Source organism: Schistocerca serialis, chromosome 6, assembly GCF_023864345.2.
Source record: "Schistocerca serialis cubense isolate TAMUIC-IGC-003099 chromosome 6, iqSchSeri2.2, whole genome shotgun sequence".
NCBI lineage: Eukaryota > Metazoa > Arthropoda > Insecta > Orthoptera > Acrididae > Schistocerca > Schistocerca serialis.
In genome coordinates this window covers 450,857,558-450,875,943 of record NC_064643.1, presented here as the reverse complement: position 1 = coordinate 450,875,943, position 18,386 = coordinate 450,857,558, and the positions used below count along the sequence as shown (strand labels likewise).

Sequence of the window (18,386 nt, the reverse complement as noted above, 5' to 3'; positions counted from 1 at the left end):
GCAGTTTGTACAGACTCCGACGTCATTGCAAGCCGCTTGGCAGAGCATTTTGCTGTGAGTTCCACTTCTGCGAATTACCCCCTGGCCTTCCGCTCCATTAAAGAGCGGATGGAACGTCGGAGCCTTTCGTTTCGCACCCACCATCCAGAATCGTACAATGTTCTATTCAGTGAGTGGGAATTCTGCAGTGCCCTTGCCGCTTGCCCTGATACTGCACCTGGACCAGATAGCATCTACTGCCAGATGCTGAAACACCTCTCAGTGGACTGCCAGCGACGGATCCTCGACCTTTACAACCGTATTTGGGTCGAGGGTGAGTTTCCGTCGCAATGGCGGGCGAGTATCGTTATCCCCATTCTGAAACCAGGCAAGAACCCTTTGGAGGTGGACAGCTACCACCCCATTAGCCTCACCAACGTTCTTTGCAAGCTTCTCGAACGGATGGTGAGCCGGCGCTTGACTTGGGTACTGGAGTCTTAGGGCCTTCTGGCTCCGTCTCAGGGTGGGTTCCGTAAAGGCCGCTCTGCCGCCGACAATCTGGTGAGCCTGGAGTCGGCCATCCGTACTGCCTTTGCCCGCCGTCAGCACCTGGTCGCTGTCTTTTTTGACATGCGGAAGGTGTACGATACGGCATGGCGTAATCTCAACCTTTCTACGCTTCATGGATGGGGTCTTCGGGGCCCTCTGCCGATCTTTATCAGAAATTTTCTGTCGTATCGTACCTTCCGCGTGCAAGTCGCAGTCTCATATAGTTCCACCCACGTCCAGGAGAACGGTGTGCCACAGGGTTCTGTTTTAAGTGTCTGCCTGTTTTTAATAGCCATTAACGGGCTCGCTGCGTCCGTCGGAAATTCTGTCTCTGCTTCCCTGTATGCTGACAACTTCTGCCTTTATTACAGCTCTCCTGGCATTGCAGTTGTTGAACGTCAGCTACAGGGTGCTATCCGCAAGGCGCAGTCTTGGGCTATAGCTCATGGGTTCCAGTTTTCGGCAGCCAAGACCTGCGTTATGCATTTCTGCCGGCGACGCACTGTGCACCCGGAGCCGCGGCTTTATCTTGCCGGCGAACTTCTTTCAGTGGTGGAATCACACAGGTTTTTGTGGGTGGTTTTCGATGCCCGGTTGACTTGGCTGCCTCATATCCGGCAGCTTAAATAGGTGTGTTGGCGGCATCTCAATGCTCTGAGATGCTTGAGCCACACCCGCTGGGGCGCCGACCGATCTACCCTGTTGCGGCTCTACCAGGCGTTAATCCAGTCCCGCCTGGATTATGGGAGCCTGGCTTATGGCTCAGCATCCCCCTCTGCATTGCGGGTGCTGGACCCAATACTACACAGCGGGATCCGACTTGCCACTGGTGCCTTCCGCACCAGCCCTGTAGACAGCATCCTTGTTGAGGCAGGTGTCCCTCCACTGCGGTTACGACGCCAATAATTACTGGCTGCTTATGCTGCCCATGTTTTTAGCTTGCGCGGGCATCCAAATTACCATGTCCTGTTCCCGCAGTCAGTCGTCCGTCTGCCAGACCGTCGGCCCCGGTCAGGTTGTCCGATCGCCGTACGCATCAAGGAGCTTCTCTGCGGGCTTGGGTTTTTCCCTGTTCCACCTCCTTTCCGGGCACCCCTGCGTACACCCCCGTGGTGTGTTCCTCGCCCTTGCCTTCGGCTTGACTTGGCACAGGGCTTGAAGGACTCGGTCCCTCCAGAGACCTTCCGCCGCCGCTTTTATTCCATCCTGACCACGTATCCGGGCTCTGGAATTGTTTACACCGACGGTTCGATGGTTGCTGGTCGTGTCGGGTATGCACTAACTCTAGGGGACCATTCCGAACAACGGTCCTTGGCGGCTGGCTGCAGCGTTTACACTGCTGAGCTGGTCGCCATATTTCGAGCACTAGAGTATATCCGCTCCTGCTCAGGTGAGTCCTTCGTTATCTGTAGCGATTCCCTGAGCAGTTTACGAGCTCTCGACCAGTGTTTTCTTCGCTCTCATCTGGTGATGGCTATCCATGAGTCCCTGCATACTCTTGTGCGTTGCGGCCGCTCTGTGGTCTTTGTGTGGACCCCCGGTCATGTCGGTATCCCGGGCAATGAACATGTTGACCGCCTGGTGAAAGAGGCCACGAGACAACCGTCTCTGGATGTTGGTCTCCCAGAGGCTGATTTGCGGGCAGTCCTCCGTCGATATGTTTTGGCGCTTTGGGACGCTGAATGGCGCGATCGGATCATGCCCAATAAACTCTGTGCCATTAAGGAGACGACGACTGTGTGGCGGTCATCCATGTGAGCCAACCGCAGGGACTCAGTCGTCCTTTGTCGGCTCCACATTGGCCACTCCCGGCTGACACACAGTTACTTACTGCGCTGGAAGGACCCTCCTGTATGTCGCTGCGGGGCGGCTTTGACAGTGGCCCACATTTTGTTGGCCTGCCCCCTTTTAGCAGTGGTCAGGCAGACATTAGCGCTGCCTGATACACTCCCTGCCATTTTATCTTATGACCCTGTTATTGCTGCCTTAGTTCTATGTTTTATTAGGGCAGGGGGTTTTTATTCTTTAATCTGAGTGTTTCTGTTTTATTTTATTGTTTTGTGTTGATTCTGGCCTCTGGCCTCCGGTTTTAAACTGATTTTTGTAATGTGTTTTAAGTGGTTGGCTTTTCCTTTTTTTATTTCTATGGTCGGCCAACCACCGTCACACTCTGTGTGATTTTAGTTCGTTTTGCCTGGTCTTTGTCTCAGTTTCTCTTGTTCTGTGTCGTCTGTGCTCTATTCTGTTAATCGTTTTTATTCTCTGTGGGTGTTTTTAGTACTTTAGTTTCTCTTGTTCTGTGTCGTCTGTGCTCTATTCTGTTAATCGTTTTTATTCTCTGTGGGTGTTTTTAGTACTTGGAAAAAGGGACCGATGACCGTAGCAGTCTGGTCCCTTTAATCCCACAAACCAAACCAACCAAACCAAACCAGTTTTCAAATTTCCACTTTATTTATTATTTTGTCACAATGTGTTACAATTCACCCCTAGATGTGCAGAACTGAATTTGTTGTGTATTTTTCAAATTGAGGGTGAGACCATTCACAGAAAACCAGTCAATGATACTTTTAAGAACATTGTTGACTATTCCTTTTGTTTTTGTACGTGTTCTCGTATTGATTACAATACTAGTTTCATCTGCAAAGAGATTAATTCTGCTTGTCATGTATTATAAGAAAGATCATTACATATGTGAGGAACAATAGTGGATCTGAGATTTGAACCTTGGGGAACCCCATACGTGATTTCTCCCTAGTTGGAATAATGTCCTTGAATAAATTGGTTGAATTACTAAGTACAACTTTCTACATTTTTTCGGTTAGATATGGCATTGTCCATTGGTTTGCTACACCATCAATCCTATAAAACTTCAGTTTATTTTGGAGAATACTGTGATTTGCAGAGTCAGATGCCTTAGATAGGTTGCAGAAAATACCAGTCGCACTATTTTATTATTTAATACTTGTAAAATTTGGTGAGTGAATGTGTAAAGGGCATTCTCAGCAAAACAACTCTTCTGAAATCCATACTGTTATTTGCTGAGGATATTATTGTTGCTCAGGTGAGGTACTATTTTAGAATACATCGCCACCTTAAAAATTTTAGAAAATGACATCAGCAGTTAAACAGGTGGATAGTTATTGACATATCTCTTTATCACCTTTGTCTCTCTGGAAAAATGTCTTACGTTAGTGATGCTTTTATGTATTTTAGCTAAAACAGGGCTTATGAAATGAGAACAAATCTTTAGTACTCTATTGGAAACATCATCAGATTCAGATGAGCTTTTATTTTTGAGAGAATGTATAATTTTCATACTTTCATAAGGAGAAGTGGGTGATAAATTCATTTGATGGAATTCTATGAGAGTTTTTTTTTTTTTTCAACATACTGCTGTGATTTTTCTGTTAACTGCGTGTCCCTCAACTTTTGACTATTTAAGAAATCCATATTAAATATGTTTGCTACCTGTGACTCATCATTTGTTGCCATTTCATTCAGTTCAACAGTGATGTTATCCTGTTCTGTGTGTGGTTGTCCTGTCTCTCATTTAACTACATCCCATATAGCTTTAAATGTGTTGTCAGGATTACTGATTCCTGACATAATGTGCACGTTCCTTGAGTTTTTAATAACTTTTCTTAGTGATATTGAGTAGTTTTTGGTGTATGCAAGTACTGCAGGTCCTCTACTTTGTCGTACCACCAGATATATTTATCTTTTTCATTCACAAGAGACGTTAATCCCTCTAGCGACCCATGTTTTTTTACATGGTTGTTTAATGTCCTTTCTGATTAACTTTTGTGGAAAACCTTGTAAGAGATAGCAACACATTACCCAAGAGTATCTACAATGTGATAGCTCAGGTAAGGATCAGTTTGGGAAATATGTCCCAAATTTATAATTATGCTGATTTGTATGAGGCAAAACTATTTTCTGAATTGTATCCATCAGTCTGTGGATTAAACAAATAATATTTGTTTCTGTTCTATATTTCTGATAATTTATGGGCTGTGAAATTTTGTATTTTGCGTGTATTTTTCACAATAATTAAAATTGTTGGATTTCATTTCAAAGTATAATCACAGTGTAAAATATAGCCAGTGTAAGTTCACTGTTCTCCACCAGCTGCTAATCTGCCAACACTAAAAACGTTTCTTCAGCGATTTTGGTATGCAGATATGTACATAATTTCTAAATCTTGTAGCAACAGGCGTCTCTCAGTTGAAACTTTCTGGCAGATTAAAACTGTGTGCTGGACCAAGACTCAACCTCTTGCCTTTCGCGGGCAAGTGCTCTACCATTTGAGGTACCCAAGCATGACTCATGACCCGTCCTCACAGCTTTAATTCCACCAGTACCTCGTCGCCTACCTTCCAAACTTCATAGAAGCTCTTCTGCAGAACTTGCAGAACTAGCACTCCTGGAGGAAAGGATATTGCAGAGACATGGCTTAGCCACACTCTGGGGGATGTTTCCAGAATGAGTTCAATCTCGGCCCGGCACACAGTTTTAATCTGCGTGGATGTTTCATATCAGTGTACACTCTGCTTCAGAGAAAAATCTCAATCTGGAAGCTGTGGCTAAACCATGTCTCCGCAATATCCTTTCTTCCAGGAGTGCTAGTTCTGTAAGTTCCGCAGAAGAGCTTCTGTGAAGTTTGGAAGGTAGGAGATAAGGTACTGGTGGGATTAAAGCTGTGAGGATGGATCGTGAGTCATGCTTGGGTAGCTCAGTTGGTAGAGCACTTGCCAACGAAAGGCAAAGGTCCCGAGTTCGAGTCTCGGTTGGCACACAGTTTTAATCTGCCAGGAAGTTTCATATCAGCACACACTCCGCTGCAGAGTGAAAATCTCATTCTGGAATCTCCCAGTTGTCTGTATTGCTCTGCTAAGTCTCTGCACTTAATATAATTATGTCATATTTATTTTTTCAGGAATGTGGATGGAGCTGTAAAAGCTGTGCTGATCAGTCTAATCTACATCTTCATGTTGAAATTGAAAATTTAAAACAACGCCTTCTAGAACGAGAGCATCATATAGTTACCATGGAAACAAACTTTTTAGCTGAGGCAGAAAAGTTTCCAAATGGAGAGTATGCCGCTCTTACCGAGGAACTTCTAATGTGGCAAGATAAATATTCAAGGTAATTCAGAACTGGAAGCTAATTTTTCCTCACAGTTGTACATAGACAGAAGTCCAAAACCATCATCATTTCAGTGTTCCTCTCTCTTTTCATGGGTGCAGGGGGATAGAGTGTACAGCACAAATGACTGCAGGCTTAGAAACTTTAGGGCAGGGTTAGTAGTATGTGAGTGTTATATCTTTTGGCAAGAATGGTTCAGAGGGTGATAGAAGCCAACATTGAATGATAAATTTTGGAGAGGTCATTGGTGTAAGTTTTGAGGGACTTAATGTTGGAGCAGATCCGTTTACCATAGATGATAAAGCAGTCGTCACATGGGACATGTTTCTCATCACAGTGCATGCCAAATGTGGTGTCTGCCATGGTTGCTAGACACTCTGAAATGATTTGCTACATCTCACAAAATGTGCTCTTCGTCGTAATTTGTGACTGCAGCACATTCCACCGGCAGATGTCAGCTGCATCCACCAAACTAATCACACAGTTTCCTTATGAAAATGGGCATGCTTTAAATAGTTGCATTAACTCTGTTAGCAATAGTCAAATAACAGTGGAGAAAATCCAAAAGGAGGTTCTGGACTCATCGATGGCTTGAACAGCAAATTGTTGATAGAGGTTAGGATACATACAGTGCCCAACAATCTAAGATACATACTAGTAGAAGTTAGTCATTAACTCAGTTGGTTTTCCATCACATTTTTGATGTTAAATTGAATATAATTAAAGTATAATGTCTAATATCAGCTTGCACATTCATAATAGCCATATTCTTAATGTTGCGTTCACTAGCGTAATTCTGAAGCAAAGTATTTCATCACATAGGTTTAAGGATTGAGATTCCTCTTGTAATTTCATTCAATTCATTAAAATGAAAGAGGTTTTTTGCAAGCTAGACACTGTTAATGAAAAACGTACTTGCCACAAGATACAAACATATGGCAGTCCATTAAAACAAGAGCTGGGTATATGTCTTTTACACAAAGTTTCATAGTAGCAGAAAATTCCAGTGTGTATTTCGTATTTACATTCTGACGGACTGCCAGTCACATAAATATTTCTGGCCACCAGAGAAACTTTCAAGCCATTGGTCCAAGCAACAAGAATTGCAGACATTATGTATAAAAATGACATCAACTGTTGCATATAATACTGCTAATAAATTAATAAGGAAATCCAAGAATCTTTTAGGAAATAAAGGGTAGAAAAAAAAATTTGGATGTACTACCTAGACTTGAACTTGCTACCGTCCTCTCTATAGTAACTATGCTATCGACTATGCTTTGACTTCAACATGAGAGCAATGCCTAAGTTTTATGGTTTAAAATGTCTAAAGGCTGTAACTACAGATGTCATTATTTGATATTTAACTATGACAAATTGTACTAAAAAGACACACTTTCATTAATCATCATTGTGCTGTAGTGCTGACACGGTGTACTTTCATAGTATCCAACTTACAACATGAGAAGCATCAAGTACGAGAAGCCTTTAGCTACCAATACATAATTTCATATGATTTTATTATAACAAGTCCTCAGTATGGTGTTTTGAAATAGCTTATTTATGTTCATACAACATACACTACAATATAAAAATGATGACATATGAGTTCAACTTCTACAACTTAATACAGTGTGGTGTCTCCTCAGTTCTGTTTGTGATGTAAAACCAACACTGCATCTCATTGACCATTTTCCTCTCCATGAGACAAAAATCAGATATGGTGGATTCTTCCTTCCACACTTCTCAGTGTATTGGAATGTGGAATTCCATACTGTGATGTCACCAGCTGTTCATCCACATCCATGAACACAGGCTAAGTTTTGGACTACAGCTTCAGTGAGATGGACATCAATATCTGGGAAGGTGACTTTGAGTTTGAAGAAGGAAAAGACAAGTACAGTTGTAGGCAGTAGTTACTGTTTCAAAACCTGGAACGGTTCTTCACTGTGAATCCATACCACAGAGACATCAGAGACACTGCTGCTGCACCTGAACCAAGCCAGAGGACACAGTGTGGAAGTTGAGGAGTAGCCCTCAGCAAAGAGCTTGGGAGTAATAATAGACGAAAATCTAAATTGGACAGAGCACGTAACTGCAGTGTGCAAAAAAGCATCGGCATTGCTTCATGCCATACAAAAATATTAAAAAAAAACTCTTCCCTTTTGATCTGAAAAATAAATTGGTATGAACGCTTATACTCCCAATCATTCACTACAGCGATATTATCCTACAAGGTCTCTCAGGAAACTTCGTGATGTCTGGAACTGGTCATGAATGCCTGCATCCGATATATCTGTGACGTTCGACTTTTTGATCGCATTTCACCAGCAGATGCACAACTGTCCTGGCTGCGTGCAGACAAACGCAGAGATTTCCATACGCTCTGTCTGATTTACTGCCTTATAAATGTACACTGTCCCTCATATCTCTCCTCGTCCTTAATGCTCGTGTCTGACGTGTCTGAACAACATGACAGAAACACACATTCCCATCACAATAAAATCCTCTCTGTTCCACTACATCACTCAGCCACCTTCTCGAAATGCTTTACAGTAGCAAGAACCTGACTCTGGAATAACCCCCCTCGTTACATTAGAGAAATTAAAAGAATGTCTGGCTTCAGAAACAGTTAATGACATATCTATTTAAGTAACATAATGCCTTCCTCTGTACATGAATGCACTTACCCCATTACTTCCTTCTTTCCTACTACATCTTGCTCAGTTCCCAGTTTTTTCTTAACTGATGCGGCCTCCTTAAATCTCCCTTCGCCAAAATTTGCTACACCAGTAAACATCTACTTTATACACCAATATATTAATGTACATCTGCACAAATCTTCATTACTAATGCCAATTTTTCTCGTGTTTACTGTGGTTTCACCGCCAGACACCACACTTGCTAGGTGGTAGCCTTTAAATCGGCTGCGGTCCATTAGTTTACGCCGGACCCGCGTGTCGCCACTGACAGTGATTGCAGACCGAGCGCCGCCACACGGCAGGTCTAGAGAGACTTACTAGCACTCGCCCCAGTTGTACAGCCGACGTTCATAGCAATGGTTCACTGACAAATACGCTCTCATTTGCCGAGACGATAGTTAGCATAGCCTTCAGCTACGTCATTTGCTACCAGTGTATAGTGAAATGGAAATTATGTACATTCAAGAGAGATGTACACCGATTGTGGATTAAAGTTAAGTATTCTACCAGTTACCTCCTGTTTTGCTAGTCTTATTTCTCTGACCTGTTCCAGACCTCCCGCCAGTCTGCGTGTAATTAAACGTGTGCATTTCGGCCTCCTCTAGCAACACGGTGTTGGCACTTCTGCCAACACTTCATTTGCCATTACTATTTCATTTTTCTTTTACTGTTGTTGTTATTGCTTTTATTATAATTTTTATGTATAGCAGCTGTTGTAAAAATACTGCCAGTAGTTAGTTACTTTATTAGGTCTTAGTCATTACTCTTTATTCATATTGTCACTAGATTAACCTATTTTTCTTATTCAAACTACTGTCGTGGTGTAACTATGATGTGTAAAATGCTGCATGTGTGGAACACTGGTCTGCTCTAAGAGAGGGCCTGATTGCCCTAATCTGATCAGGTTAAATAAATAAATAGCCTATTCCACATGATCCATGAAAAGATTTGTAGAAGACTGTCGGCCTGGTCCCCATAGCCATATACTTCCTGTGGCTATGAAGTTTATGATGATGGAATCTTTGCATAAAATGTTTTTATTTCACTTGCTGTGTCTCAACACACACTTGCCAATCATTCCATCGAGCGTCAACATCACTTTAAATACAGATATTCGGATAAATTAGTGGTGGCAGAGCACAGCCTGTTGAAAAGTATAAGATTTTGTTCGAACATATGAGAAGATTAGTCACACATCAAACTGTTGGGACTCTTTGAACAGAGAAACAATTGAAATTAAACTTTGCTAAAAAAGATTCAGTAGACACACTGGCTATGTGCTTAGCAATGCAGGTAATCACGCACTTGACAAGGAAAAACCACAGAGGAATACTTCTCACAGTTCACTGCCTGATGTGATGGATGGTGCTGCAAGCAACACTAGATAGTGCAAACAAAATTTATGGACATAGAGGGCGCCACCTCTCTACACACTTTCATGACGTATTCCAGCCAGTCAGATGCCATCCGTTGGGTGTAAAAAAAAGGCAGTTCATTCTAGTCAGTTTTAAACCCTGACAATGATGATGGAGGGTATCATCAAAAGCTTGGAATTGTATTAGAATTTGACGCGGCAAGTGAACTGAGAACTTTTTATGCACATCCCTCCTCTGTGTGTGTGTGTGTGTGTGTGTGTGTGTGTGTGTGTGTGTGTGTGTTTGGAATTGTAGTTTTGTAGTCTGAATGTATTTCACCTGTCTTTTACATCGTACTTACTAGATGGTAGAGTTTCGTCATGGCTGGTTTTTCCAAGGCTACCACTAGCTCTGGCAGAATCACATCATTGTTTCGACGTAGGTCTTTCAGTGCTCTCTCAAATTCTTCTCGCAGTATTGTATCTCCCATCTCATATTTATTTACATCCTCTTTCATTTCCGTAATGTTCCTTTCAAGTTCACCTCCCTTGTATAGATCCTCTTCATACTCCTTCCACATTCCAGCTTTCCCTTCTTTGCTCAGAACAGTTTTTCCATCCGAGCTGTTGATATCTATACAGTTGCTTCTCGTTTCTCCAAAGGCCTCTTTAATTTTCCTGTTGGCACTCTTTTTCTCCTGTTGATATATGCTGTTAAATTCTTACATTTGTATTCTAGCCACTCCTGTGAGCCTTTTGTACTTTCTGTCAGTATCACTTTTTAAACATTAAATTCAATATGCCCTACGTTATGCAAGGATTTATACTAGGCCTTGTCTTTTCACCTGTTAGATCCTCTGTTGCCTTCACTATTTCATCTCTCAAATATACCCATTTAGCTTCGACTGTTTTCCTTTCCCTGTTGTAGTCAATTATTGCCTAATGCTTTCTCTGAATCTCTCAGCACCCTCTTGTTCTTTCAACTTCCTCAAGTTCCATCTCCTCAATTTCCTACCTGTTTGCAATTTCTTCAGTTTTAAACTACATCTCATATTCAGTAAATTGTCTTCAGAGTACACATATGCCACTGGAAATGTCTTAAAATTTAAAGTCTGGTTCCGAGCTCTCTGTCTTACCATTATATAAGCAATCTGAAACCTTTCACTGCCTCCATGTCTCTTTCACATAGACAGCCTTCTTTCGTCATTCTTGAACCAAGTGGTAGTGATGATTAAATTATGCTGTGTGCAGAATTCTACCAGGCAGCTTCCTCTTTCTTTCTTTTCCCCAGTCCATATTCAACTGTTATTTTTCCTTCTCTTCCTGCTGTCAAATTCCAGTTCCTCATCACAATTAAATTTTCATCTGTCTTAACTATCTGAATAATTTCTTTTATCTCATCATACATTTCTTCAATCTCTTCATCTGCGGAGCTAGTTGGCATATAAACTTTTACTACTATAGTGGTTGTGGGCTTCATGTCTATCTTGGTCATGATAATGCGTTAGATATGCTGTTCAAGGTAACTTTCCTGCACGCCTATTTTCTTATTCATTATGAAACCTAGCCCTCCATTACCCCTATCTGATTATGTATTTTAATGCCGCATTCACATGAACAGAAGTCCTGTTCCTCCTGCCACCCAACTTCACCAATTCCCACTATATGTAACTTCAAACTATCCATTCCCATTTTTAAATTTTCTAACTTACTCAATTAAGGGATCCAACTTTCCCTGCTTGGATCCATAGAATGCCAGTTTTGTTTCTCCTCATGATGACATCCTCCTGAATTGTCCCTGCCCAGGGATCTGAACAAGGAACTATTTTACTTCCGGAAATGCCATCATCAATTACCCATGCAGTAGAGCTGCATGCCCTCAGGAAAAATTATGGCTGTAGTTTCTCCTTGCTTTCAACTGTTTGCAGTTCCAGCTCATCAAGGCCGCTTTGTTTGATGTTACAAGGTCAGATTAGTCAGTCATCCAGACCACTGAAAAGGCTGGTGCCCCACTTCAGGAACCATGTTTGGCCACTCAACAGATATACCTCCTTTGTGGTTGCACCTATAGTACAGCTCAGCTACCTGTATTGCAGAGCACACGAGCCACCCCAACAATGCTAATGTCCATGGTTCATGGGCATGGAACAATTCATTATTTTTCCAAATTAAAATGCATTTTGTCCACCAGTACTGAATGTTAAAAACTAGTTTTAAATCCACAGTTGCATGAATTTTTGTGTTATTGATATTTTGAATACACTATCACTTATTAAAACAATTCCTCCTTCCTGATACAAAATTTAGAGCAATAGGATTACTTTTATGAACAATTTAAACATTACTTAAGACAAAAATCTCAACCATTAAAAGTTGAAATACTCTCTAAACTGCATCTGGGGTTTGCCAAGAGTTTGTGCTTTGTGGTCTAATAATTAACATCACTGCCTCTAGATTGCGAGGTCCTGTGTTTGATTCCCAGCTGTGTTGGAGGTTTTCTTCCCATCATCTTTTGACACTTTCTCAATAAAGAAGGTATCATTGTGTAGGAATATTATGAACTTTTTTTATGTGCCGAAACCTAGTGTCTCTTCTGGAATTTTTCAATCTCAAAACCCTGTTTAACAGCAAAGACGCATGTCACATTGAAAAACTGCTCCATCGTATAATGGAAAGCTTACTCATGTTGTTGTGGTCTTCAGTCCTGAGACTGGTTTGATGCAGCTCTCCATGCTACCCTATCCTGTGCAAGCTTCATCTCCCAGTACCTATTGCAGCCTACATCCTTCTGAATCTGCTTAGTGTATTCATCTCTTGGTCTCCTTCTACGATTTTTACCCTCCACGCTGCCCTCCAATGCTAAATTTGTGGTCCCTTGATGCCTCAGAACTTGTCCTACCAACCGGTCCCTTCTTCTCGTCAAGTTGTGCCACAAACTCCTCTTCTCCCCAATTCTATTCAATACCTCCTCATTAGTTATGTGATCTACCCATCTAATCTTCAGCATTTTTCTGTAGCACCACATTTCGAAAGCTTCTATTCTCTTCTTGTCCAAACTATTTATCGTCCATGTTTCACTTCCATACATGGCTACACTCCATACGAATACTTTCAGAAATGACTTCCTGACACTTAAATCAATACTGGATGTTAACAAATTTCTCTTCTTCAGAAACGCTTTCCTTGCCATTGCCAGTCTACATTTTATATCTTCTCTACTTTGACCATCATCAGTTATTTTGCCCCCCAAATAGCAAAACTCCTTTACTACTTTGTCTCACTTCCTAATTTAATTCCCTAAGCATCACCCGACTTAATTTGACTACATTCCATTATCCTCGTTTTGCTTTTGTTGATGTTCATCTTATATCCTCCTTTCAAGACACTGTCCATTCCATCCAACTGCTCTTCCAAGTCCTTTGCTGTCTCTGACAGAATTACAATGTCATCGGCGAACCTCAAAGTTTTTATTTCTTCTCCATGGATTTTAATACCTACTCCGAATTTTTCTTTTGTTTCCTTTACTGCTTGCTCAATATACAGATTGAATAACATTGGGGAGAGGCTACAACCCTGTCTCACTCCCTTCCCAACCACTCAACTCTTATAACTGCCATTTGGTTTCTGTACAAATTTTAAATAGCCGTTTGCTCCCTGTATTTTACCCCTGCCACCTTTAGAATTTGAAAGAGAGTATTCCAGTCAACATTGTCAAAAGCTTTCTCTAAGTCTACAAATGCTAGAAGTGTAGGTTTGCCTTTCCTTAATCTTTCTTCAAAGATAAGTCGTAAGGTCTGTATTGCCTCACGTGTTCCAATATTTCTACGGAATCCAAACTGATCTTCCCCGGTGTCGGCTTCTACCAGTTTTTCCATTCATCTGCAAAGAATTCGTGTTAGTATTTTGCAGCTGTGACTGAAACTGATTGTTCGGTAATTTCTCATCTGTCAACACCTGCTTTCTTTGGGATTGGAATTATTATATTCTTCTTGAAGTCTGAGGGTACTTCGCCTGTCTCATACATCTTCCTCACCAGATGGTAGAATTTTGTCAGGACTGACTGTCAGTAGTTCTAATGGAATGTTGTCTATTCTCGGGGCCTTGTTTCGGCTCAGGTCTTTCAGTGCTCTGTCAAACTCTTCATGCAGTATCGTATCTTCCATTTCATCTTCATCTACATTCTCTTCCATTTCTATAATATTATCCTCAAGTACATCGCCCTTGTATAGACCCTCTATATACTCCTTTCATCTTTCTGCTTTCCCTTCTTTGGTTAGAACTGGGTTTCCATCTGAGCTCTTGATATTCATACAAGTGGTTCTCTTTTCTCCAAAGGTCTCTTTAATTTTCCTGTAGCCAGTATCTATCTTACCTCTAGTCAGTAAGCCTCTACATCCTTACATTTGTCCTCTAGCCATCTCTGCTTAGCCATTTTGCACTTCCTGTCAATCTCATTTTTGAGACGTTTGTATTCCTTTTTGCCTGCTTCTTTACTACATTTTTATATTTTCTCCTTTCATCAATTAAACTCAATATTTCTTCTGTTACCCAAGGATTTCTACTAGCCCTCGTCTTTTTACCTGCTTGATCCTCTGCTGCCTTCACTACTTCATGCCTCAGAGCTACCCATTCTTCTTCTACTGTACTTCTTTCCCCCACTGCTGCCAATTGTTCCCTTATGCTCTCCCTGAAACTCTGTGCAACCTCGGGTGTAGTCAGTTTATCCAGGTCCCATCTCCTTAAATTCCCACCTTTTTGCAGTTTCTTCAATTTTAATCTGTAGTTCATAACCAGTAGATTGTGGTCAGAGTCCACATCTGCCCCTGGAAATGTCTTACAATTTAAAACCTGGTTTCTAAATCTCTGTCTTCCCATTATATAATCTATCTGATACCTTTTAGTATCTCCGGGATTCTTCCATGTATACAATCTTCTTTTATGATTCTTGAACCAAGTGTTAGCTATGATTAAGTTATGCTCTGTGCAAAATTCTACCCGACGGCTTCCTCTTTCATTTCTTACGCCCAATCCATATTCACCTACTATGTTTCCTTCTCTCTCTTTTCCTACACTCGAATTCCAGTCACCATGACTATTAAATTTTCGTCTCCCTTCACTACCTGAATAATTTCTTTTATCTCATCATACATTTCTTCAATTTCTTCATCATCTGCAGAGCTAGTTGGCATATAAACTTGTACTACTGTGGTAGGCGTGGGCTTCGTGCCTATCTTGGCCACAATAATGCGTTCACTATGCTGTCTGTAGTAGCTTACCCTCACACCTATTTTTTTATTCTTTATTAAACCTACTCCTGCATTACCTCTATTTGATTTTGTATTTATAACCCTGTATTCACCTGACCAAAAGTCTTGTTCCTCCTGCCACCGAACTTCACTAATTCCCACTATATCTAACTTAAACCTATCCATTTCCCTTTTTAAATTTTCTAACCTGCCTGCTCGATTAAGGGATCTGACATTCCACGCTCCGATCTGTAGAACACCAGTTTTCTTTCTCCTGATAACAAGGTCCTTTTGAGTAGTCCCCGCCCGGAGATCCGAATGGGGGACTATTTTACCTCTGGAATATTTTACCCAAGAGGACGCCATCATCATTTAACCATACTGTAAAGGTGCATGTCCTCAGGAAAAATTACGGCTGTAGTTTCCCCTTGCTTTCAGCCGTTCATAGTACCAGCGCAGCAAGGCTATTTTGGTTATTGTTACAAGGCCAGATCAGTCAATCATCCAGACTGTTGTCCCTGCAACTACTGAAAAGGCTGCTGCCCCTCTTCAGAAACCACACGATTGTCTGGCCTCTCAACAGATACCCCTCCGTTGTGGTTGCACCTACGGTACGGCCATCTGTATCGCTGAGGCACACAAGCCTCCCCCCCCCCCCCCCTCCCCCATGGCAAGGTCCATGGTTCATGGGGGGGAGCTTACTCATAGTCAGCTGTAAAATATTTTCCAATAGATTTTGACATTCAGCTGCATTCCATAAACATTTTAGGAGACTTGATATTAAAAGTTTGTTGATGTTCGTTGCGAGCAACCACTGAGTTCTTGGCTGGTTCACTCATTTCATAGCACTTACAACAAGGAGACGCCCACATCTGATAGTTTTAGCACTCTAAGGAAGATGTTGCAGGTTAAGAGTTTTTGTCCACAGCATTCTCATCTTTGACTACTTGTATAGATTATTTGTGCTGTTAGCAGGGGGAGGGGCAGGTGCAGAGACAGTTGAATAGGGCCGCATCAGTGGTGTAACTGCTAAGGCCATCCTCCTAGAAGTATTTTTATGTTGCAGTTGTTATGCTGTAAAGAAAGTAAAGCTGTGCTCAGTCAAAAGGTAACTTTGATCACTGCAGTGTTGGGGGACCTAAGTTTCAGTATGCACTCTGAAGCACAATGCAACTTGACTTGGCATTTTTGTTTGTAATCGTTAAAGGTGAAAGAAGTGATAAGTAACAGAAAATCATAGGACCAATGGGGATTGAACCCCTGACCTTTAGTTTTATAGTCTGGAACTTAACCCATTGAGCTACTGATGCACATTTTTATACAAACCATTAATAAGTTATTTATCAAATAGAAACTGCACAGAGCCAAGGGAACAAGTGCCATATAATTCTGTAGAAGTAGTAAACAGAGAAAATGTTGTGTTTGGCATTCTGTGTTGTTCGTTATTTAAGTTACACGCAATATCTTTGCAAATTTGTTTGAATGATCTGCTTATTTGAATAATTATGTAGGTAGAAATTTATTTAAATTATGCCCATGTCTGCTTATCACTGTACCTTGCGCTTCCTTCTTCTTCGCTGTCATTGTAGCTAGTATTACCAATTGTAATAAGTCCTAGTATTTCATTTGCTCAGTTTACTCAAGAGAGCCTACAATATAGCTGGATTGAAATTTCTTTTGTTAATTATAAATAATTTTTCATTTATTCTGTGTATAAAACTCTTCAGTGTCAGTGCAATTCTGCACAATGGCACAGATAAAAGTAAGTTTTAAATGCAGTGAAATTACAGAAACAAAGAGCTGCGATGGATTTACAGTTACAGTGAAAAATTCATTTATAGATGATGTTGAAAGTGACCCCCTCCAATATCAATACACAGCTGTCCACGTCTAAGCATATTCATATACACCCAGCGTAAAGTTTGGTTATCAATGGCAGCAACTTTGTGGCTGATGCTGTCTTTCAGTTCCTGTATTGTGTGTGAATTTGTTTCATAGTGTGTGTATGTCAAGTGTCGCCAGAGGTAAAAGAAAAAAAAAAAAATCACACATTGTTAGACCCAGTGAACATGGTGGCCAACAAACTTTTGCTGACATTTCCTTCTTCAGATAAGAAATCATGGACTTGTTCCAGGGATACCTTAGGTATGTGACATATTGCCCCATCTTGCTGGAAGAAGCAGTGTTGAGCACAAAAAGCATCAAAAATTTCCATATATGCAACTTTGTAGAGGGTGCTATCAAAGAAGATCAGTCCATTGTGTGTGTTCCTGTTGCAATGCACCAAACACCAATTTTTTCATGATGGAGTGGTTGCTGACACACAGTGTTAGGGTTTTCTGTTGCCCAGTACCTCATGTTCTGTGAAATCACATAATGGGAAACATGAGATCATGCTTCATCACTCATGATGAAAGGGTCTAACAAACCATCATTGAAGTTATTTAAAAGCCTCGTGCAGTAATCTATGCATTTCTGATGGTCCTCCTCCCGTAATTGCTGCACAATTATCACATGATATGGCTTAAGACTTTTCAATTTCCACTAGCAACTCCTCCTACTTACATGCATCTGTTGGCTTAATTTATATGTAGAGTTCCTTGGGATCTGAATAATTCTTCGGCAGATGTCTGCTGTAACTTCTGGTGTGCGAACTGAAGGACTTCTTTGTCGTTTTACATTTTGCACAGATCCGTAGGAATGCCAATTTTTATACAGACTTTGTATTGCTCTCTTTGTTGGTAGTCCTCTATCTTGATGCTTGACCCCAAAAATTTCATGAGTTTCCTTAATCAAAATTTTGTTCACATATGTTTCCACAATTTCAATTCTTTCTTCCCTCAAGAAAGTCAGTTTGCAGACCGCAAAGAGAGATGCGTAACTTTACCGATGAAATAAACTAAAATACTGACAGAATAATACTAACAATTGATTATTGCATAAAACTGTCCATTGTTGTAGCTATTCACTCTATTTCAGGAGTCGAACTATTGCTTTCGCATTCAATGCAGATGTGTGCTATTTTTAACTGCATCTTTCATCCATGCAAATTCACATTTCCACAGCTAAATCAGTGACCTTCAATAACATTCAATACTCAATTATCACTTTACATGTTGTTATACATAATTGTTCTCGGTCACTGTGGTAATACTTGATAAACCTCGGGTATACAGCATTCACTTTGTCCAAAGAAAACATGGAAAATCGACAGCTTCTAGTAAATTCTAATTCTAAATGCGTTCCAGTGCTTGCAGGGCCCATTAGTGCCACTATGTTGTGATGAAGCTCTATAAAGACAGTGTTCCCACAGTCACATGGCAGGGCCACATGCTTGTTGTCCTTGACTCTGTGAGTGTGCTCCACTTGATACCAAGCAAGGAAATTGCTGGGTGCGTACTTCCACAATGT

The 18,386-nt window shown here is 41.2% G+C and overlaps 1 protein-coding gene across 1 annotated transcript in view; it reads left to right on the top strand.

Annotated features, from left to right (window-relative positions):
• LOC126484141 (uncharacterized) overlaps positions 1-18,386 on the top strand; it is a 129,511-nt gene that overhangs the window by 24,962 nt on the left and 86,163 nt on the right. Inside the window, exon 3 of the mRNA XM_050107535.1 lies at positions 5,465-5,673. Coding sequence (XP_049963492.1) covers positions 5,465-5,673 — 209 coding nt within the window. The remainder of the gene's footprint in view (positions 1-5,464; positions 5,674-18,386) is intronic.